The sequence below is a fragment of the Ptychodera flava genome, chromosome 14 (assembly GCF_041260155.1).
Source record: "Ptychodera flava strain L36383 chromosome 14, AS_Pfla_20210202, whole genome shotgun sequence".
NCBI lineage: Eukaryota > Metazoa > Hemichordata > Enteropneusta > Ptychoderidae > Ptychodera > Ptychodera flava.
This window is the reverse complement of record NC_091941.1, coordinates 39,051,416-39,074,681: the sequence shown is the minus strand read 5'-3', so window position 1 is coordinate 39,074,681 and position 23,266 is coordinate 39,051,416. Positions and strand designations below refer to the sequence as shown.

Sequence of the window (23,266 nt, the reverse complement as noted above, 5' to 3'; positions counted from 1 at the left end):
AATGCAAATTGGTAACACACAAGTATGCAATTTGAACATCATGGAAACTCTTTATTACACTTAAATCATCACAGTATAGTACAATTGCAATTAAAATAGAAGATTCAAACAGTAACAGCAAGTTCAGATTGAAAGCAAGAAATGGTTCGTCTGATTGGAGTTTCATTAATACATATATTGCTAATAAAATTGTCAAAAATTGCCAACAAAGAGGAAAATTCATAAGTTTAAGCTTTACACAATTCAAATGTAATTGAGTTTTATATCATTTTTGAACGACAAACACCGCGAATAATGTTTCATCACGGGGATCAATTTCAACCAGCCGCCCCCCCCCCCCCCCCCCCCCCCCGTAACTACCACTGCCTCAGACCGCCACTGAACATCGTCGTTCGATTCTTGATTTTAAAAATACCACCAAGATGATCACAAGACATGAACTAAGTATGACTAGAATCACTCGAAAATCAGGTGTAAAATCTTTCAGAGAACGTGTCAGAGTGGAACCACACGCGACGCAAGGATCAATGTCAACACGTTATAAACACGTCGGCCAACATGGCCGCCGCCATATTGGAATTTATGCAATGTGAACTCGATCGCGATCGTGATTGTACTCGGACAAAAAAAAGATCATCGTTGTAAAATCATAATCAACCTCACTAGTCAACTGCTTCTTTTGTTTCTTTTGCGGTCCATTTCGTTGATCAAAGCATGGGAATGTGATCAAACGCTAGTGCTACACCGCCTAACTCTGTGAATACTTGTCCTCGATGTATACCGACTAAAGGTCTTTGTTGGTCGTAATAGTCGTTGTAGAATGAAAACTTGTGAACAACCCAGCGGATTCTTCTATTGTTTTAACGTTCCTCTCAACACTTACGGACAAGTTATCGGACGCATACCATACTTCACACCTTCCACTCTTTCACCAGGTTGAAAGTTGCAGTGAGCGCTAATGTGTAGACAATGCATGCAACAGCTGGTAGCTACGCAGAGCGCTTGCGTGTGAACTAAAGGATGGCGGGAATATTTTAAAGCGCGTAGCGGGGAGAATCAAAGCGTAGCGGGGAGAGGCGAAAGCGTAGCGGGACCGCTACGCAAAAATGGCCTGGGGAGAACACTGGACAGAAGCGAGAAACATCTCAAGTCTGGAAACAGAATGGCTATAAAAACCACGCCATGTAACATTCCGTGTCCGATTTCACAGTAAAATTAGCAAGTTCATCTATCATGTGACCGTCAATTGTTCCCTATCATTATCAAAATTCATACCTGGTACATAATTTGCTTCAAAAACGCTCGTTTCTTGTGATTTTCGGCCAAATTCGACAGACACATCATCAAAACGTAGGCATGAGCAACATTCCAGGCACCTCACAGTGGACGTTGGGTACCTCCACTTTACTGACGTTAGCGCCGCGTACCCATGTGGGGTGACTGGAAAGTTGTTCATGCCTTATGTTTTGGCGAGGTGTCTTCTGAACTCAGCCGAAAATCACACGAAAATTCATACATGATACTTCATCTGCTTACAAAATGCTCATTTCGTGTGATCTTCGGCCGAGTTCGAGAGACACCTCGCCAAAACATAAGCGTAAGCAACAGTCCAGTCATCCCTCATGGCACAGTCCCTCTATCCAGATAGAGGGACTGTGCTCATGGATAGGCGGCGCCAACATCAGTAAAATGCAGGTACCCAAGAGGTGACCGGAATGTTGCTCACGCTTATGTTTTGACAATGTGTCCGTCGAATTCGGCCGAAAATCACACGAAACGAGCGTTTTTGAAGCAAATTAAGTACCAGGTATGAATTTTGAGAATGATAGGGAACGATCGACGGTTACATGATAGATGAACTTGCTAATTTTCACAGTGAAATCGGACACGGAATGTGACATGGCGTGGTTTTTATAGCCATTCTGTTTCCAGACTTGAGGTGTTTCTCGCTTCTGTACACTCGTCTATGGGTGGAATAGTCCCAGAGCTGAATAGCCCACCAAACGACTGTGATCTATCTTTATCTGGCTGTTCATGTATATTGACACTTAGATTCAATATGTCTTCTCAGTACGGGAAAAGGATCGATACGACATGTATTAGGATATGCACGGTCTCTCCACAAAATTTTGTGGAGGGACTGTGGGATATGCTATGCCTGTTGGCGATGTGCGTACGTGTGACGCTGGGTGTGCGTACGTATGCGTGTGACGCTGGGTTACATCATCGTCCCGGCTGCATGTTGCAAGGTTACGTATACTATAAAACACTGCGGACCGCAGTGGTGCATTTCGATTTCCTTACTTGTAAAAACACCTTCTGTCGTCACATTAGGAAGATTTCACCAATTAAGTGGATTCGGTTTTCTGAAAACCCTTCTGTTGCGTGCGTCCAGGTGCAGGAATATGAATATCAGAATATGCTCTTTCAGCTTCTGGTTCTCGACCCAACATGCATGCATGAACGACGACTTGCTTTTGAGCTAGCAAAGGTTATGCGCGGTCAAAGTTGGTTTGTGGTCACTTTTCTCCAATTACAACCAATCAGCCTAGCGCTTGGAAGTTTGAGTCTTTGACAACTTCCACATCCTGATCCTGTATGGTTTCATCGAAACAGGCGCTCGCAACGTTCTTGAAATGCAGTTTGGCATACAAGACACATGGATGACTGTGTCACTGACTAAGGTTCCACTCTGGTTTAGGTGTGATGGGTTATTCAAGTTCATTGGTCAGGGTAAGTTAATACTGTGAGTGAGTGTTCTGGCGCGCTGACGTGAAATTTAAAAACCCTGCACGAAACTGTATATGTATCGTGCATGAAATTACCACATTTTTAGTGAATTCACTTACACTGTAATAATTGTCGCTTATTACTTCCCTCGGTAGGTTAGCGATTCGCATCTACTGATGATTAGTCTGTACGCGAGAAAGCGAGATAATGCCTCGTCTCAGTGGTTCACGGATCGACACTTCAAGGTTTGTGCAGGTCAAAGTTCATAGTCTTTGTGCTAGTGGAAGTGTCATGTCAGTATTGGATCATTACCTCCCTTCCAGTATTTAATTTTCCATTCATTCATTCGTTAAGTGTTTTGTTTAGACCTATTTTTAAACTGCAAGCTGCTTATTTCAAACAATTTACCGGTCTTCCCAAACCTAAGCAAAACACTACTAAGGACATCACTTGGTCGTTCTTTCATTGTTAAAATGGTTGTTTTTCTTTCTCTGTATTGTTCACTTACATTTGTAACACATCTTGATGTACCATACCATACTCTCTGTTAGTATGTGTCGAGTAAATAAAGATTGATTGAAGGAAATATACTGAAGTACATTTGAAGTTTTCTCAACCAAATGTTGCACTCAAGACATGATAGAACGATAGTATTATAAGCATAAAGATAGCAAACAATTCAGCCAATCTTTTACTGTCTGTACAATTTTTAATTTCTCCTCTCTAACATCTTCATAAACATCCCATGTATGTTAAGGCGATACCGAAGGATTCAAATTGCTAAGCAACGGTTGCTAACGGTATTTACCAAAATCAATCAAAATACAAAGTTTTCATGGTTTTCTTTGCATAATAAGGATTTACAGAACCATACGATTCCAAAAGATGCAGGTTTGTTGTGCGATTGGTCAGTGACGTCACACATATACAAATTTTCACAGCTCTATTTTAAAACGTTTCAGCTCCTACAAATTTGCACCAAATTTTCCAAAATTTCAGAATGTAACACATGAGATACCTGTTTAGCGCCCCTAGCATGGATTAGGTTATCTGTTCAAGTACAAACGATTTTTGAACAGGAAAATATCTACTGTGTCATTTTGTGAAATTTTGAAGGGTTTTACGGCGATATCTCACAAACGGCCCGGAATTTTTAGAAACGCATGCTTATCTATATTCTCATGAATGACTTCAATAATCCTACCAAAAGTCAGCTAAATTGGTTTACAATTGAGAGAGTTGAAAGATTTTGAGCATTTTCAAAATACTAGGAGTCGAAAATCCATAGAAAACAACGGAACGGTAAGATTTTGCACGTGCAAAAGTGCGCATTTGGAACGTCACTAGTGATAGCAACCAACGCGCGCTTTGAATCCTTCAGTATCCCCTTAAAGGTCTATTGAAGTTTATTTGTCAATTGTCAATTTAATTACTGTGGAAATGCAGCTGCTGTAGATCCATCTGTTTGATAAATATAATTTGATTACTGATAGTGTATGAATGAAGTCTGTAGGATTTACAGAAAAGTCTGCTTTAAAGGGAGTGGAGAGATGTACTAAAGCATGTAGCCTAGAATCCTATTCGTCCGCTTGCCTCCGTACCTCCGACCCACTACCGTCTAGTCTCGTGAGCAGTATTTCGAGCTGGAGTTGTAAAAACTGCTCATTTGAATGTCAATGGTCGCCAACTGAGACCCTGACGTCACTAGCGTCCCTTTCAAAGTCAATCACTGAAAATGACCCTCTCATGATTGGCCTATGACTTGGTTGGGCAGAGCTAATTAATATGACGTCAAATATGTTAATTATGTTGACACTGCAGCTCTGCCCAACCAAGTCATAGGCCAATCATGAGAGGGTCATTTTCAGTGATTGACTTTGAAAGGGACGCTAGTGACGTCAGGGTCTCAGTTGGCGACCATTGACATTCAATGAGCAGTTTTTACAACTCCAGCTCGAAATACTGCTCACGAGACTAGACGGTAGTGGGTCGGAGGTACGGAGGCAAGCGGACGAATAGAATTCTAGGCTATAAAGCATGGCACAAAGATGACCCCTATTGCATGAATATTACCGACACTCCAATTTATTACTGGTTCTTAATAGTTTATGAGAATACTTTGGCTTTATTTGATGTTTGTGCTCTAAAAATGTATCAACATGGTGACACATATAAGTCCACTACTCAGAGTATCTTTGTGGTATTATGATCAGCATTCAATTTATTTACAAGCAATGCATTTATCATATTAGAATTATAATATTATATTAATATTAGAAAGTAGCCTATCTATTGAACTGTATAGTATGTTCATGTCAGTAGAGTTTAACCACATAAAAAATACTGCACAGTAGTGCACAACTCTATTGCTCATTGCATGCTCAAAGAAACCACACAAAATTCCCTTTCAATAATAAAAATTTAACAAATGTGAAGTCTGTGCCAAGTTTTACTTTGGAGAAGTGAAAGGTAGAACGTGCCTCAGGGACAAATAGTCAGACTTTCAAATTTCTACAACTTTTCTGATCTACCTCTTGTTGGGGATCATTTGAAGCTCTTGAAGAAAGAAAAGCTTTACTATATTAGTTTTTCGAAAATCCTAAACTTAATTTCTCCCCCTTAGAGTTAACACAGGAATGGCGGCCATGTTGAATTTCAAATATCGCAAAATGTTCGGTAATTTTTTTCACTAGTTCCAAACTTTGCACAGTAAGACACACCTCCTGTTTTTTATTGTTGATTTGGTGAGAGAATGGTTGAAAGTTTCATTTAGGAAAGTTTGTGCAAAAATTTAAGTCTTTCACTTTCAAGGTGCATACTACTCTAACTCTATATTTTCAACTAAGAATAGCTGTCATTTTCAATGTTAACACATTGAAAATAATGTATTTTCAGTGAAAACTTGATTTTACATATTTTTTAAAATGAGCCTTTGCAGTTTATAGACCAGCAAAACTTGTGAAATTTTAGGTCAAAATACTCAACCCCAACTTCAGGTGCATTCTGCTGTAGTATACATTGTAATACATCCTCCACAAGACATAGAGACAGATTGTGTTTAAAATTATACCTTTAGGTTTAGATAAACCCCCAAATTCATACTATGCAATGAAACTTAAATATATCCAACCCTGCAAATAGCACTTATAACTTGACAAAAAATGTTTTACAATTCGATGAAAACAGGCTGATATTAGAATTATAGTGATGAATCAGTCAGATTATTTCAATCAACGGAATTTGTGAAATTCCAACAATTACAGCAATGTATACCCAAATAGACTTAAATAAATGTGTTATTGATTTAAAATAATCTACAGGAAGCACTGGCTTTACTTCGTGGTAGCGTCTCTCAATATGTACAAGAATTCATCAATAAAACACCAAAGACAAATATACGACAGAAGAAAGAAGTTTGTCTTCCAGAAACCCCCAAAGAAGCCACAGGTATGAAATAGTTAAGATTTACTGTAGACTGAAAGATAGTCTGTGATAAATATTTAAATATGAATTCAGAATGGTGTAGGGTTTGTACCATGGGTTTTGAAATACATCTGGTGTATTCCTGATTTTCCTGTCACCATCAACATTGATTCCTCAGAGGTAAGAATTCAATTCAAGTTTGGAAACGTTGATTTTTCAAAGTACTCTTCCTTACTCAGATTACTGATTGGCACTTTAATAGGCGACTTTGTCAAATTAAATATGGTAGAACTTTTAAGGGTCGTTTGATTTGCAAGATCATCAAAAATTAGACCTACTTTCAGCTGAATTCTATTTTTGTTAAGGATTGCAACTCCTCAGATGAAAAATTATTAAGATATTGTCTGGCACATCACAATACCAGTAAAGATGTCTTCTTTCCTCTACATTCAGGTACATTGGTCAAAGTCAAGTATCACTTTGCAAAGCGACATTTCAACAATACCTGTTTGATGCCAGAAAACTTGTTTGACATAAACACCCTTGAACAACACAAAGGTTGGTTTTTTGTTGATCCCACCATCTGCTGCCCACAAGGAGATATTTGATTTGAATCATCTAATTGTCAAGCTATCAAAGTACATAAATGTAGCTCATCTTCAAATGGTACACGTAACTTGTACTGATGTCAGAGTGTGCTGGAAAACACCAGACGTCATTTTTTGCTCACGTGTTTACACACGTGAGCATATGTCGCAGCGATGTCTGTCTGTCTGTCCGTCTGTGTGTCTGTGTGTCTGTCTGTCTGTCTGTTGGTCCAATATCTCAAAAACGGCTGATTAGATCACAATCAAATCTGGTACATAGATTCAGTTAGCGAATGGCAAGAACTGATTAGTTTTTGGTGGGTGTGGCTTGCTTACTTTTTGCTCATTTGCATAATTAATGATAGTAGAAAAATAGCGCCAATGGCACTTGATCACAACTGGTACATTGTGAAACTACTCTATCTCTGGGTACACCTGTACATGAAATACTGAATGGGTAGGTGCTGCGGGTTTGGAGTTTGTCAGTAAATGCACACAGAAAACAAAGTCCCGAAGTAGCGAATTCCAGCCATTTTCAAACCACACTGTTTGTCAGTGGGGTAAGCAATATTCGCAAAAATCACATTTCCAGGCTAATAGACTATGTTTTACGAAATCACACGTCCTTATTACAAAATAAAACGATCTTTGTCTTTAAATCAATGCGCCAGTAAACAAGTCCAGCAGCTAGTTATGTCATCAAGTCTGTAATGTTAAGGGTCATAACAAATGTGAGAAATCTAAAACATTAAATATGTTGTTTTTTATCAATTTTATTACCAAAAGCGCATGAAAATCTCTGATACTTTGAATCAGCCATCCTGCATATTTGTAACATTCATCAAAACCTCATTTCTGTTCCACAACTCATTAAATAGTCCACAATGCAGGATTGGTGTACATTCCAAAACTACATATACGAAAGACCCCTAAAATCAATTAGTTAAAGGGGGGTTGGAAATTTCCCAAAACTATCTAACCACTGCTCCGTTTGGCTCCATTTTTCGGAATTGGAACCTTGGAATTAGTCTGAATATCTCTACAAAATATCAATGCAGTCTGTTCAGCGGTTTTTTACTTTTTGTCGTTTATGGAAAATGGACACTGTCCACCACCGGTTGAAGCTAACCCTATATCACAACTTCCAGATGTGATAATGACCTATGGTCATTATGTTCAAAAATACCGCCAATGGCGCTTGGACATAATGACCGCCTAGTATTATCGGCATTTATCAACAACCACACTCACTGTGAATTAGACAGACCACGAAGTCAATGAGCAACATATAGCTGAAAGACTATTTTTCACATTGCGATTTTAAGCTCATTTTTATGAGAAAAGAGACATGTATATGTATATGGAGAAAAAGCAGAAGACATATTTGTAAATTGTTTGTTAAGTGACAATCATATATGCATCTCTTGAAATTTTGTGGTTATAAGGTATAACAGTAGTGTAAGAATAATGAGGTATGAATAAGTTAGTAAAGCTAAGTTGACAGTAATTAAGATTACAAAATTGTACACTAAGCTGGGGAAATCTGATTGAAATAAATGTTGAAAAGTAGCAAAGTCATGGTCATCTTTTGTCTAATACCTTGTGTAAGTTCATGAACTTTACATAAATCTTGCTATAGATTTGTTGCTAATGGGCAATAACTGTGTTTCAGATCATTTGAGAGCAATCTATCCATGACAGGTTTAAATTGTAATATACTTCTATTTAAAGGAGAGAAACTTCTCAAATAATTTTTTTCCCTGTAATTTGCTGTGAGAACACATGGACAGATGCTCAGGACTCTATGCTGGTGCTACCTTGATAACTAACCCACAAGTTGTAACGTCATTGTCTAACCTGTTCACCCCAATTTAATGTAGACAGGTCCACACTCTCCATTGATAACAATGAGTTTGGGCCATACCATTGTAGTGAAAGACTGTAACATGTGAGGTTGTGGATACTAATCTCTGGAATGTCAAAGTCTGTATATTGACTCAAGGATGGTTACTTAACAAATGCCTAGGGTCATCTCAAAAGTGAGAATCTAAACTATGAAATATGTTTTTTTTAATGCTTTTGATGCCCAAAAGACCATAGAAATCTCTTATACTTCGAATCAGCCATCCTGCATATTTCTAACATTCATCAAAACCTAATTTCTGTTCAACAACTCATAAAACAGTCCACAATGCAGGATTGGTATACATTCCAAAACTACATATATGAAAGACCCCTAAAATCAATTAGATAAAAAGGGGGTTAGAAATTCCCAAAACTATCTAACCGGCGCTCCGTTTGGCTCCATTTTTCGGAATTGGAACCTTGGAACCAGTCTATGTATCGGTATCAAATATCAAAGCAGTCTGTTCAGCAGTTTTTGACTTTTTGTCGTTTACGGAAATGGACGACATCAAACACCGGTTGAAACCACCTCTATATCACAACTTCCAGTTGTGATAAAAAACGGATATTCATTAAAAACGACTACACACGATTTGATGAGATTTGTTACAAATGTTGATCACACCAAGATATATCAGCAGTGGGAACCATTAAGGGGTGACATGAGAGAGAGTTGCTAATTTGCATATTTAATGAACTTTCCTAATTAGGGATATATATGTGATTTGACTCGATCAAAATCGACCAAACTTGGTATGTAATAAAGATACTATGATTTAACATTATTGAAAGTCATTAAGCGTTTTAACTGCAGCCAATTCCTAATTTACATATTTAATGAACTTTGCTAACCAGAGATATATATTTAAATTGACAGGACCAAAGTTGATGAAACTTGCCACATGTATTGAAGCTACTATGATAGAACATTTTTGAAAATCATTAAACATTTTTACTTCAGCCAATTCCTAATTTGCATATTAAATGAATTTTCATAATTAGGGATATTTATCTTAATTGACTTGATCAAAATTGATGAAACTTGCTATGTTCATTAAAGACACTATAATATAATATTATTGAAAGTCATTAAGCATTTTCTCTTCAGCAAATTCCTAATTTGTATATTAAATGAACTTTCCTAATTAGAGATATATATCTGAATCAACTGGACCAAAGTTGACAAAACTTTCTAAATAATGCAGATACCATGATACAACATTATTGAAAATCATTAAGCATTTTTACTCAAGTCAATTCCTAATTTACATATTTAATGAACTTTGCTTATTAGGGATATATAGTGGGATTTACTTGATCAAAGTTGGCAAAACATGCTATGTACATTGATGATTAGACCAGGTTAAAACAATATCAAAAGTCATTACACATTTTCATGTCAGCTAATTTATAATTTGCTTGTCTAATGAGCTTTCACAGCTCGGCATATATGTCTTGAAGGACTGGCCAACGATAATTACACTTGCTATATAAAGTGGTGATCAATGACAGCAGTGAAAGAACTTTAATATTTTTATTTCAGCTAATTACATATTTGTATACTTCATTACCTAATCGGCGGTGATTATTGTTCATTACGTTGATCATAATACTTTCAATGAAGTTGCAAACATGTGGCCATGGTTAAAATTTACACATAACCACAATATATAATGAAACACGTGAGCATTTTCAGTTCATATCTGGCGTCATTTTATGAATGTGTTGTCCATATTGTTAAGTTGTTCATAATGGTATTTCTTTTATCAAAGATATCTCATACACGAATTTTCACATCCTGGCACATAAAGTGGTAGTGAATGTGTATCAACTCAACAGTGCCGGTTCTCAACACATCAGCAGTGTCACCAACCTAGAAGCAAACAGTGATAGGAGTGATTACTTCAACAAAACTACAGCTTCAGGGATAGCAAACTCTAATGTACGTATCAAGTCTGCAAAGAGGAAGCAATCGAAGTTGAAAAACATGTAAGTAATTAGTACCGGTATATGGACTACCTATCTTGTATCACATTGTAGATTTTCATTTTAACAGGAAAGTAAGATTGTAATTCAATTAATATTGAAAGAAAATGTAAAATTTAAAGTTTCTGACATCTTTCAGTGGAATTTTTGAAGTGATTCAAGAAGTCAAACCAGTGGGTTTTCAAAAATTAAATGAAAATACTAAATTATATAGCCAGGTATGGTAAGTGGTTACAGCACAATGTACCTCATTCGTTTGATGTGTTTCACTCACAGAGTAAAACGACACCAAGAAACACCACAATCAACAATATTGTCATTAAGAAGTTTTGATGGTGGATTCCTCAAAGAAAGTGAGAGCAACATTGAGGACAAGACCAAGAGTGACTCAGGAGTCAGCTCATCGGAAGAAAATTCAGTGACAGCTGAAGACGAGAGGGTTAGTTTATCAGCAGATACATTGGCAAGGGATGATAGACAGACAGATGTTTGTGGCAAAAACTACAAATATCATAAAGGAAACTACCCACTCATGTCCTCATCTAAAACATCTGAGGACAAAAAAGACATAAAGAATTTACAAAATGATGAAAACGAGTCTGTTTCTCATCACAGTGTCACAGACTTTGGTTGGATGAATGAGCAAACATCGGCGAATGCAGCTGTTAAAATAAACAAGTTGTCAAGGAAACAGCAGAAGCAAAAAAGGTTTGGTAAAGAGTGTGCTCATGATGATGTTTTGACCATCAACAATGTCAACAGAGCTGCTGACAGTTCAAGTGAGGAAAAGACTGATGGTTCAGAAGAGATATTGAGGACAAGTTGTCACAGCAACCAAAGTGATTGCAAATTTGCGTCGTCAAGATTGCAAAAAACCAAAGTTTTGGAAGGATATGATAACACTGATGATTCTTTTGATGTCAAGCGTGTCTTTCTACTTAGGGAGAAGTTTATTTTCAATCAGTTTTCAGACGATGCCATCGATAATACTGACAAAAAACCTGGTGCAAGCTTCAGAAACACATGTGGTAATCCAGCTGCTGAAGACACTGCTCAGTGTACATTTCAGTCAGTGAGTGGCGTGATTTGTGGGCGCAGAACACATGGACTTGAATTGAAAGAGTTTGGGACATCACACTCATCCATACAACTGACACATGACAAATTCAGTGCGTTACAAAGTCAGCAGCAACTGGACAGACCCGTCTTGGATGAAGAAATGAAATCTATTCAAAAGAGAGAAAGCTACAAACAATTGTTGTCCTTTATGAGTAGTGATTCTGATAAAGATGAGAATGAGAATTCTAAGTCACAATGTTCACCAGAACCAGTGTGCTCCGTATATTCCTTCCAAAACATATCCCAGGAGAGTCAAGTAACAAAATCCATGGAAACACAAGTGGATACAAGTAGTAAAAATGATGGAAAAACAAGCAGAAAAAGAAAAGGGTCAACATGTGCTGTCACAAGACAAGCAAAGTTAATCAAAGTTGGAAGTAACAAAGTATTACATATTGGTGATCCAAGAACGAAAGCTAGGGATGTTTCAGAGGCTGAAAGACTGACAAGTAGTTCACAGCAGTCAGTAGGTCAAAGCCCTCCGTCGTGTTTTGAAAGCCGCTGTGTTGATCAAGCAGATGACATTCAGTTGATAGAGTCTGAAGATTTTGAGGATTTGGACGACAGTTGTACAATTGTTACAAGTAAATCCACTGCAAGAAAAGCAAGCTATGAGATGTATGTGCAACAAATGGTACAGAATATTCAGGGGATCCGGTAAGTCAGTCTGTTTTGCCATAATTATACCATACGCTTTGTTTGACTTCTATTAACATGCAAAAGAATTTTATTTTTGCTTGAAAAATGTAAAAGTAAGACTTGGAACGTTTAAGTTGTTATGATATCTGTATGGAATATGATTCATAATTTATTTATGATCTTAATAAGTTGCCGTACAAATCATCTCTTTGATGACATCCATAAAGATTACATACATTAAAACGTTTGTGGAAGTATAATTACGAGTGTGTGGTGAAAGTCATCTTCCAGATTGGGATGTATGCTAATTTCCTTGTAATGGTACAATATGTTTATGATTGTTGTCAATCATGCAACTGTTGATCAAGACACTGTAATAAATGGGCCGAAACAACTAAAGTAGGATATAATTCAACTTTTATTGGACGAAAAGTCAGATAAGAGTAGGGGATCAAAGCTGATGCACTATATGTTTTTGCTCTTTGATCAGAGACATCAAAGATCTCAATGAAGAAGAAATCAAATTCTTAATTAGGAAGAATGAAGAATATTTCAGAGACATTTTTCAAGGAAAGGTAATGATGATTTTTCATAACTTATCCATTGTAGTGTGCCTCATAGATTTTTTGAAAGTACAACACTATTATTAGTTGTGAAATTTCTCATTTTTAGCGATGTCATTGACAGAAAATTAGATGCAAACTATAAATGCATTACACACAGTTGAACATTGATCAATTCAAGTATATTATGATGTCACAGTTTCCATTTCATTGACAGACTCACAGTTGGAGACATGAAGACTACAAAAAAGGTGGTAATCGTAGAGGTAAGAGAAAAAAACACTGGACTGAAAATAATGAACTTACGGTATATCAAATTGATGAACACATCTACAGTACTGATGTGTCCTATAAAAAATACCCTCAAAACATGACAAATCTGAAAAGCCCAGAATTCAATGGGTTCAAGGGGAAGTACATGTAATCTATAACTGTGAAAATACTTCATAAGACTATCAGATGCCATTTAAAGACATGACAGTTTTGAACATTCGCAAGAAGGAATGTCTACAAATTTATAAATTTGGAGTAAATAATATCATTCAATTAGCAGAAGAGTTAAATACATTGACATGACAGATGATTCCCAATGTTTTTTTTCCAATTTTGATAAGATCTTGACAATATTTCTGTTTTGGCTTTACCACTGAAGATAAGAAACAAATAGAGCACACTCTCATTAACCATTTCATGTTCAGTTTTTGTCACAATCAACCACAGATTAAAAAACAAGCTTATTGTGTTTATAGCTGGTGAAACTTGAAAAACATTGATACATATCTTTCCATTTGATGACTGTTGATGATTTGCTACAAAATGAAGAAAAACAGGTTACCATATGATCATTCAATCACATCTAATGAAGATGTAACATACTTTCATCTTTGCAGTCAACCTGACATACAGGGTGTATATGACTATTTTCATCTTTGCAGTCAACCTGACATACAGGGTGTATATGACTATTTTCATCTTTGCAGTCAACCTGACATACAGGGTGTATATGACTATTTTCATCATTGCAGTCAACCTGACATACAGGGTGTATATGACTATTTTCATCATTGCAGTCAACCTGACATACAGGGTGTATATGACTATTTTCATCATTGCAGTCAACCTGACATACAGGGTGTATATGACTATTTTCATCTTTGCAGTCAACCTGACATACAGGGTGTATATGACTATTTTCATCTTTGCAGTCAACCTGACATACAGGGTGTATATGACTATTTTCATCTTTGCAGTCAACCTGACATACAGGGTGTATATGACTATTTTCATCTTTGCAGTCAACCTGACATACAGGGTGTATATGACTATTTTCTCTGAAGAACAACAGGAAGCTGTTATACAGGCATTAACAGACATGTTTTGTTCCAAACATAATAAAGTAAGTCTTTATCTCAACAGTCAATAATCTGTGCACATATTTACTCCATACATGTTCTTTTCTCAAACAATCTTAAAATTTGAAAAACCTTAGGTTAATTTCAACCAAAGATCACTTTTTTGGACAAATTGACTATGCTTTTCAAGAACAACTCCCTATACCTACACATACACGTCACACAGTTTCATGATAGCTCTTGCTTGAAACTTACCTGTCATCTTGTCAATTCATTGTGTGTTATAGCTTAGGTCATGTAAGACATGCCTGATCTCAACAATACAGGTACTAAAAAAACAAATTTACAAGTGTATTTTAATCCTCTCCTCCCATGGGTTACAGTTTGCCAAGGACCATCAATTTTGACAAAAGCCAAATACTTGACAATGCCAAGGGTCATTAATATTGACAAAAGTCAAGTCATTGATAGTGACTTAAAGGGACAAAGTCGCCCATTTTTCATGAATTTTGTTTGATATGAGATACTACTTATTTTGTTTGACATGTTGAAAGATAATGAATGGGTGACCATGCATATATTCAACCCCTGTTTTAGACAAGATACATGAAACATCGCAAAAACGAATTAATGGTCATGACCATTAATTTATTTCCGCGATGGTTTCATTTAATTTGTCTAAAACCGGGGTCGAATATGTTCATGATCACCCATTTATTCAGTATCTTTCAACATGTCAAACAATATGAGTATCTTGCATCAAACAAAATTCATGAAAAATGGGCGACTTTGTCCTATAATTTTCTTACAACTGCTTATAAAGTGTCTCAGGGTTTTTACTTCAGTCCAAGTCATAGACATGTTTCAGGGTCAAACATATCTTACCAAGAACAGGCAAACAATACACTGTTTTTGAATGCACTTGTTACTGTTCAGACAAGCACATTTTAGTATAAGTGCATTATAACATCTCTTACAGTATCTGGACTATGTCTTGAAGGTAATGTTGGCAGAAGCTTTTATAAAGATTTTCATGGATATACATCAGACTACACATGAGGAATCAGAAGAGATCATGAGGGATCACTTAAAACAACCAGCGTCACCTCAATAACATCAAGCATCATCTACCAAGGTACATCAATAAACTGTCAGTGAAGTCACTATCTGCACCATATGCATTTCATGTTTATCAATGTTCCTTTGGTGAAGATCACAGGATTTTAAAATCATGATAAATGTCAATCTGTCAATCTGATCCTTTGTCCAATCTGTGGACATGCCAGGTAACATGGGCTCTTGAGGTGCTATCTACTAGGCAGGTTTACACAACTCATGAAACATGAGATTATGTTTTAAATCATTGATAATGACTTTACGATTTTGTGAGAAATGACTTGCCACTGCTAGAGTGTTATATTAAAATTCTACTCCAATAAAGACAGGCACTCTGATGCCAGTTTCTTCTGGAGACAAAATTACCAGTTTTTGAAATTTATTTACATTTTGAACTGCTATCAAAAACAGTACACAATTTCAGTGCCGTACTTTCTGGTGTTTACCAGTTATTACCGTGTCATCAAAGTACAGTATGTATAAAGTAATATATCACAAGGTGGTGAGTGTGTTCTGTTTGATGAAAGTACTTTGTACCAAAATGAAACAAACTAAGCAGATGCTGCTTGTCTATCTTCCATAAATTTGATACATGTATTTATATGTTCCATAGGTCACAACTGAAATGAAAATCTGCTTGCATGGTTGAGATCTTTAGTTTTAAGTTAGGGTGAAGTCAAACTGACGATCTTCTTACATTTCAACATCATATTTCTACAGGCTCTATTCTGCACATGAAATGTGTGAAGTACTGGTTATGTTCCTGGTCACAAAACCTGCAATTTCTCTAATAGTGCTCATTCTTTGATCAGTGTTGTCTATACAAAATGCAATCCTATGATTGTTTTAATATTTTTTTCTCTCCAAATTCTTCCTATGTGATGGCTTTCCTATCTTATAGTTGTGCCAAGGCTGCCCTCTTGATTGATAAGTGGACATAACATGTTGGCTTATGCCTTCCCTTTTTTAATGAGCATACTACCAGGGTGCTGACAATCATCCAGGTTGTTAGCAATTGAAGAATTTTGTTACATCCTACTATAGGCTAGTTTACCTTTCTGGGCAGATCATTAATGATCAGCCAGGAAAGGTAAATGTGTCTGGTGGTTTGAATCAACATACCATGAAGATAACTATAAACTGAGTACTTGTAGCAAGTGTGACATTTATGATTTTGATTCTCAGCCAACTAAGATGTTGATAGGATAAACTTTGCACATGTAGGAATGACTGACCCTTTACCAATATATCTAGTCTATGCAAATATGGCATCTAGCCATTTCCAGTATATGCATCAACTTTATATACTTTCCATCCTTTTTTTAAAACTCATAGCAATATCAGAAATCAATAATTACGTGTATTTGTTTGAAGTATCAATTGTTATGACACACCATGCTACTTTATCTCACTATGACATGTACAGTGTTACCATATCACTTGCATCATCCCATATCACTTGCATCATCATACATGCTATTCAGTGTTTTAGCACCTCTTCCTAGCAGCCATTGCTTAACATTCCAATCAATGTTTACCAATTGTCTAGCTTTTATAGTCTTGCTGAGATCTTAACTGTTTTGTTACTCTCATTTCCAGTTAAAGTGTTCCACAAATTTTGTAGTTTTCAGAAGTGAAAACAGTTACTGTTGTATGCAAATGTTAGTTATATTCAATATTTTTGCATGGTATTTACCTCAAGCTTTCAGGACAATAACGTCCTGTTTTGCAATAATCTTGATTGTATTTGTCTTCTAGAAGCATTAAGATATATTTTTTGAGATATCTACATGTATTCTGCTTTTTTCCTATGAACAAAATTAACGTGCCATTCCAATGTAAGAATTTGAAGCTTAGAGACTGTGACATACATGCTATGTTTTATCCAATCTAACATCAGTACAGGGCAGTCGTTGCTCTGTTGTGTGGTAAAATAAAACGTTTGGATTTAGTGATTTACAACAGGATATCACAGACAACTCTTTTTGCAATAAAAATATGTTAAGAGTCTTTATTTTTGTGCAATCATGTGATTCAGATATTTGAAAAAATAAAAACATTGATGCATTGTCATGGTGTGATGTATTTATTCCATATACCAAGGATGCAATAAATATTACTGGAGTGTGTTTGCTTTTTAAATCTGACATGAAATCAAACAGGTATTGGTCTATGTACATGTATATCAGAGCACTGGCTCACCTTACCACAGGCAACTTGTCAAAGAGAACGTAGAGTAAACTATCATTTCACTGCTTTGCACTGAAATCGGTTCAATGAGTGTGTAAGTGTGTAGATTACATTGTCTAAATCTAGCATTGGTTGCCATGGCAGAGACAAGCTTGACCGTACCAATATCAGCATATTCAGATATTCTGGTTGTTCAGGGTTATGTAAACATCTCTCTCTCTCTTATTTTCATAATTTACTGACAATTGTTGTGGGAAGAGCTCAATAGCATTGCTTCAATCATGACAGATTGACCCATTTGACCAACAAAATAGTCGTGGTTGATATCTGGTTTGACAGTGCACATATTAGCATATTTCACTATTTTGGTGAGTCAAACATTCATTTTCATAATGATGCCGTTCTCAAAATACTTGGTGGATTTAAATTATTGTAAGATTTAAATCAAATAAAGTAACTAAGCTGGAGGGCAGTGGGGAAAGTTCCCGAAATCTTGCAAAATTTGAGAAAAAAATACTGATCAGGAAACACTGGAAGTAAAACATTTCAGCAGAGATCTCAGGTATTGTTCTTGCAATGTGTCAGTGGTAGATATCAATGGGACACGGCAATGTTCATCTTTGTGTTATCAAAGCCATTGGATATAAAGCTTCTTGCTGTATAAGAACTTTGCTTAGCAGTTTCAATACATAATTTAAGGCAATTGGAAGTTTCAAGCTTTGAATCCAGGTGGATGTATCTTGTATACTAATTTATGTACAATACAACACATCTACAACTGATTTAATTAAGATGAACACCGATTGGCTGATTCATTTGTTTTGTCCCTATGTAAGTATCTTTCTGATAGGTTGGTTCTTTCCTCCTTGCATCTGCTATGCCACATGAAATCACACTGAAATCTCACTACCTATTCAGCTAATGGATAATGTTCATTACACCACGTTTACTCCACTTGTGGGGTAGAGTAACCATGATTACACAACAGTGCTGATCAATACACCAGAATCTTGCCAACATTAATAGATTACAGTTGGCCATGTGCTTGCACTCTTGAAATACTGACCTTTAACCCTAACCATGGTTATGGTTAGAAAATGATTGACCCTTTCAGTCTAGCCATGGCAATGCTGAAAAACCCTGGGCTACTCATTGACTGAGACTTTGAGTTATCAGAAGAAATACTGTAACAGATTGTTGTCAGCTCTTCAGATTATGTCAGCAAACTCCGACTGTCATCAAAACATACAAAATGGTCAGTCACTGCATGGAGCTATAAACGTTACTAGCTCAATGGTCACTGCTCTCTATGAATGCCAATGAGTGCTTACAGAAGACAAAGGCATTGTCTATTTCTCTGTGAGGGAAGGCTTGTAATAATATGGTACCAGAAGTTAAAGGCTTCCCAAACAGCTTTTCCGCAGTACATAGCTCAAGATAAGGCAGTCATAATGGTCTTTAGAAGGAAGTGATAATCCTACCGTACATCCGTATATAAAGTAAGGTCTTAAATCTTCAGAAGTCATGCTGACATATATAAACTTTCATCAAGGGTCAGTCACTATATTGCAATTTGTACACTACAACACCATCTAGCATGCTACCTAATCATTTCTTTCTTCACACATCATTCTCTAGCACTATGGCAGAGGATCAGATGTAGAAAAGCACAAACAGCTGTACACATTGACTGGTGAAAAACATACAGTACATAATGACGGCGTCATCTCTGTTCTATTGAACTTGCATGTAACCAACCGGTTCTCAATATTCCATAGATACAATGTTTTATAGAACATAGTGTCATTGACTCCATTGTATAAAGTGTTGGTGAAATCACTACACCTGCCATTGGCTTTACCATGATTTTGGCTTCTACAGTCGAGTTGCAACTTACATGTAATTTACAAATGAATTTTACAAAATATACAGTCTAAATGTCAAATGCTTACGCTCATACATCATATATACACCACCAGGTACAATGGCTTAATATGGCACCGATGAAATACCTAAATCATAGCTTGCAAGCAGTATATTCCTTATACTTTTATAATCCTTGTTTACAGAATGAAATATTGCTCCCTGTGCGATCCAAATCATTGAAAATTATTTACTTATTAGTTTAGAGAAGTCATGATAAGCTGATGAATAAGTTTTAATAATTTTGGAATCTTGTGTGTTACTCTTCTATAATATAACATGCTTGACCATATTGTGTGTTCCATGCAGTGATAGATTTTGCTTTGGAGATCATAAAGTACTGATCATCTGATATCTTGGGACAAGCAAAGGGGCAGTCTTGACAGTTTTTTTACACAAAAATATGCATTGCATGTAGCGGAGGTCTTGTCTGACATCAAAGAGCAGCATAATAGGTATCAGTTCTTCCATTTCATATTCTGAAAAACAAAAGAATACAGAACAACCTGTCAAGGTTGGAGTTTCTATAACAACACTGATAAATTCAACAACAAATACATTCCATGTTGGACACAGCAAGTTTAGGAATGTCTTTGACATTGGCATTATATTGGTCTTGACCTACAAAAGTTAACACTCAGGTTGTTGCCCACACAAATATCTACTTTTTAAAGAGAGCCACCCCATCTGGGAATATACCATGATTATTGCAGCCATCATAGACTATTCAAGAGAATATAAAGACAATGTCACATATCTATTCTACTGTCTGCTTCTGACAGATCTACATGTACATTCATTTCTTTGTTCAGATATTTATCCCTCCTACCATTATTTCACCACTGTACACAAAGGTCTGGCAAGACAGATCTATCACTCCGTCCCTAATGCTGCACTACTGGCAGTACTTGAGTGATATGAAGCATGTTGTCTATCAGGTACCGTATCTCATTCTTGTATTTTGTATTGAAACCCCCCCCCCCCGTTTGACTTTCCCTCCTTTATCTTAAATTCAAAACCATTGTAAGAAAGCTGTAGTACAAGGTAAATGATAAATTTACTTGGACAACATTTGTTTGATTCTGCATGAACTGATGTAGGTCTCACTGACACAGACATCATTCACCCAGCATCTTTAGAGTAGTTATCAGTGCAAGTCACTCTTTGGTAAGTTTATTAAATCATAGATGTCCATCAATACCACGAAGACAAAGAGTATGATTGTAGCGTCAAACCCGAAGGTTAAAAATTTAAAAGAGTCAAATGTAACAATTAATGTATGTATAAACAACTGTGAGATTTCGAATGTTTTCAGTCACAACCTTCTCGGTATTGAGATTGACAGTACTCTAAGTTGGGATAATCATGTAAATAAGTTGTGTAAGAAATTATCTATGAGAATAGGAGTCTTGCAAAGGCTGTGTCCTTTAACTCCTCATAGTGTCCTTATTTCAGTTTACAATGCCACTTTTCTTTCTGTTTTCGATTATTGCTGTACTGTATGGGGAAACACCACAAAGAGTAATTTACAAAGAATTTACAGGCTTCAAAAGAGAGCGGCCAGGGTTATTTTAGGTGTTGACATTACAGTTTCTACACGTACACTTTTCTCTCGCCTTCATTGGCTACCCATTGACTTTCGAATTGATTATTTCATTGCTGTAATGACCTTTAAAATCTTGAATGGGCTTGCACCTGATTACTTACACCAGTTCCGTTATATCTCTGACGTGAGTAATATTAATACCCGTAGTTCTAGTAATAGGAATTTATAGGCTCCAATTTCAAAACAGCTACGGGACAGAGATCGTTCATTTATCGAGCCACAACGATTTGGAATAATATTCCTATTTCAATCCGAAGTGTTCAAAGACTATCGCAGTTCAAATCTCAATTGCGCAATTTTCTTTTTCAAAAATTTATTAATGAGGGTTCATCACTGGATTAGATGCTTTCGTTGTATCTTTTCTTTTTTTTCTTTTGATGTATAATTAATTACTCTGTATTGATTTGTTGCTTTCTTGACGAGGGCTCTGATGTAAATTACAATTCATTTGTAACTCAGATTACCCTCTATAAATAAAGAGTAATAATAATAATAATAGATGAGAGTTTCAATTCTTATATGCCTTGATAGCTTTCACTTGAAATACAGACTTTGCAAGTCAAAACGCATGCAATTCAGGCTGTCATGAAGAAAATAGGAAAGCTGTTGAGTAAGTTCTTCAACACTAAAATTAGCATCAATTACATCACATTATCTAATGGTACTTCTACATCATCATATTGGTGAAAGGTAGCTCTACCGGTATATCATGATACTCACTGAATTCCTCATTATCGTTTCTATTCGTATTGCTTCTGCACTTCTTGGAGGAAGCCTTTTTTCATACTTCAGGAGTTGCTGTCTGTCTTTTAGTTGTACCAGAGTATCTATTACTGTTTTGGGACACTGCAATTTCATGGCAATTGATAACCTTTGATCTGTATCATCAATGTGCTGTAAATACTTATCCAAAATCTGAAAGTAATGACGACAGCCTGGGTAAGTAAATGTTACAAGTAATATGTCACTGTCCTTTTATTGCTTAGTAAATGATGGAGATATTTCAGATTCTAGATACTTACATGGCAGGCTGAAGTATTCCATATTTTAACAATTTAAGAATATCAAATAATTTTCCATCAACCCCATTAGGATCATCATGGATAGACCAAAGTGAATCACATTTTATGGAAAAAGAAATTATTTCTACAGGATGTTATATCAGTACTCATACACAAATTGTTTTTGAACTTCACTTTATGACTTTGAAATATAACTTTTCCTAGAAAAGAACCTTTCCATACTGGTTTTATGTAAATGCTCTCTATAGACTTGACACAAATCTTGATTCTGAAGCTAACATTGCTCAAATCATCAGGTTTACACGTACTGTCATAAAAAACAATGAATGCAGTATTATCTACTACTTACCTCCTTGGGTGCATTCATTTTGTTAAGAATGTCTATAACTTTTTCAAATCCTATACTAGCTTTCATTTTCTTTGTACCAAACCAACCCTATGGATATGAATGTAAATAAACAACAATATATCAGTCTGAAATATATATAGACAAACCATTTAAAGTAAAAAATTTCAAACCCACAGATTTAATATGCTAAAAAGCTTAATTATGGCCTATTCAAATCACAGACAAATACATTCAAAATTCTTATTGCTAATGTGGTTGTGGCATCAACTGAATGATAACAATGTTATTTTCCTGAGCTATTTTTTATTCTTTTCTTGAACTCCGGTGTATGATAGTGTTACATTGCCCAGAATGAAACATGAACATGCTATCACCCTATCCACTGTGGTGTATGATATTGTTACATTGCACACAATGGAACATGAACATGCTATCACCCTATCCACTGTGGTGTATGATAGTGTTACATTGCACACAATGGAACATGAACATGCTATCACCCTATCCACTGTGGTGTATGATATTGTTACATTGCACACAATGGAACATGAACATGCTATCACCCTATCCACTGTGGTGTATGATATTGTTACATTGCACACAATGGAACATGAACATGCTATCACCCTATCCACTGTGGTGTATGATATTGTTACATTGCACACAATGAAACGTGAACATGCTATCACCCTATCCACTGTGGTGTATGATATTGTTACATTGCACACAATGAAACGTGAACATGCTATCACCCTA

General features: G+C 36.2%; 2 protein-coding genes across 9 annotated transcripts in view; one reads left to right on the top strand and one right to left on the bottom strand.

Annotated features, from left to right (window-relative positions):
- The first annotated feature begins 1,680 nt into the window (after nucleotides 1-1,680).
- On the top strand, nucleotides 1,681-17,493 carry LOC139150426 (uncharacterized). 5 transcript variants are annotated; one of them, XM_070722794.1, is made up of 11 exons: nucleotides 1,681-1,807; nucleotides 2,886-2,975; nucleotides 6,051-6,177; nucleotides 6,607-6,711; nucleotides 10,418-10,634; nucleotides 10,908-12,407; nucleotides 12,880-12,964; nucleotides 13,170-13,218; nucleotides 13,843-14,348; nucleotides 15,284-15,439; nucleotides 16,141-16,278. In XM_070722794.1, the coding sequence occupies exons 1-10, from the start codon at nucleotides 1,742-1,744 to the stop codon at nucleotides 15,416-15,418; spliced, it is 2,880 nt and encodes a 959-aa protein (XP_070578895.1). In that variant the 5' UTR covers nucleotides 1,681-1,741; the 3' UTR covers nucleotides 15,419-15,439; nucleotides 16,141-16,278. The 5 variants fall into 5 exon arrangements, with proteins under 5 accessions (XP_070578895.1, XP_070578894.1, XP_070578897.1 ...); XM_070722793.1 differs by lacking the exon at nucleotides 16,141-16,278 and having other exon boundaries at nucleotides 15,284-15,594; XM_070722796.1 differs by having other exon boundaries at nucleotides 1,682-1,807; nucleotides 14,248-14,348; nucleotides 15,284-17,493.
- LOC139150427 (spermatogenesis-defective protein 39 homolog) overlaps nucleotides 17,403-23,266 on the bottom strand; it is a 19,292-nt gene continuing 13,428 nt past the window's right edge. For all 4 annotated transcript variants that reach the window (XM_070722798.1, XM_070722799.1, XM_070722800.1 and 1 more), the window contains 3 exons: nucleotides 22,511-22,597; nucleotides 21,860-22,054; nucleotides 17,403-20,012 (listed from right to left, as the gene is read on the bottom strand). In XM_070722798.1, coding sequence (XP_070578899.1) covers nucleotides 19,992-20,012; nucleotides 21,860-22,054; nucleotides 22,511-22,597 — 303 coding nt within the window. In that variant the 3' untranslated portion in view covers nucleotides 17,403-19,991. The remainder of the gene's footprint in view (nucleotides 20,013-21,859; nucleotides 22,055-22,510; nucleotides 22,598-23,266) is intronic.

Bases quoted from the DNA above. Each gene is read 5' to 3' on its own strand.
- LOC139150426 (XM_070722794.1), top strand. From the start codon at position 1,742: ATGTGTCCGTCGAATTCGGCCGAAAATCACACGAAACGAGCGTTTTTG. The intron at 10,635-10,907 runs GTAAGTAATTAG...TTTCACTCACAG, and splicing joins CAATCGAAGTTGAAAAACAT to AGTAAAACGACACCAAGAAA. The intron at 14,349-15,283 runs GTAAGTCTTTAT...CATCTCTTACAG, and splicing joins TTTGTTCCAAACATAATAAA to TATCTGGACTATGTCTTGAA.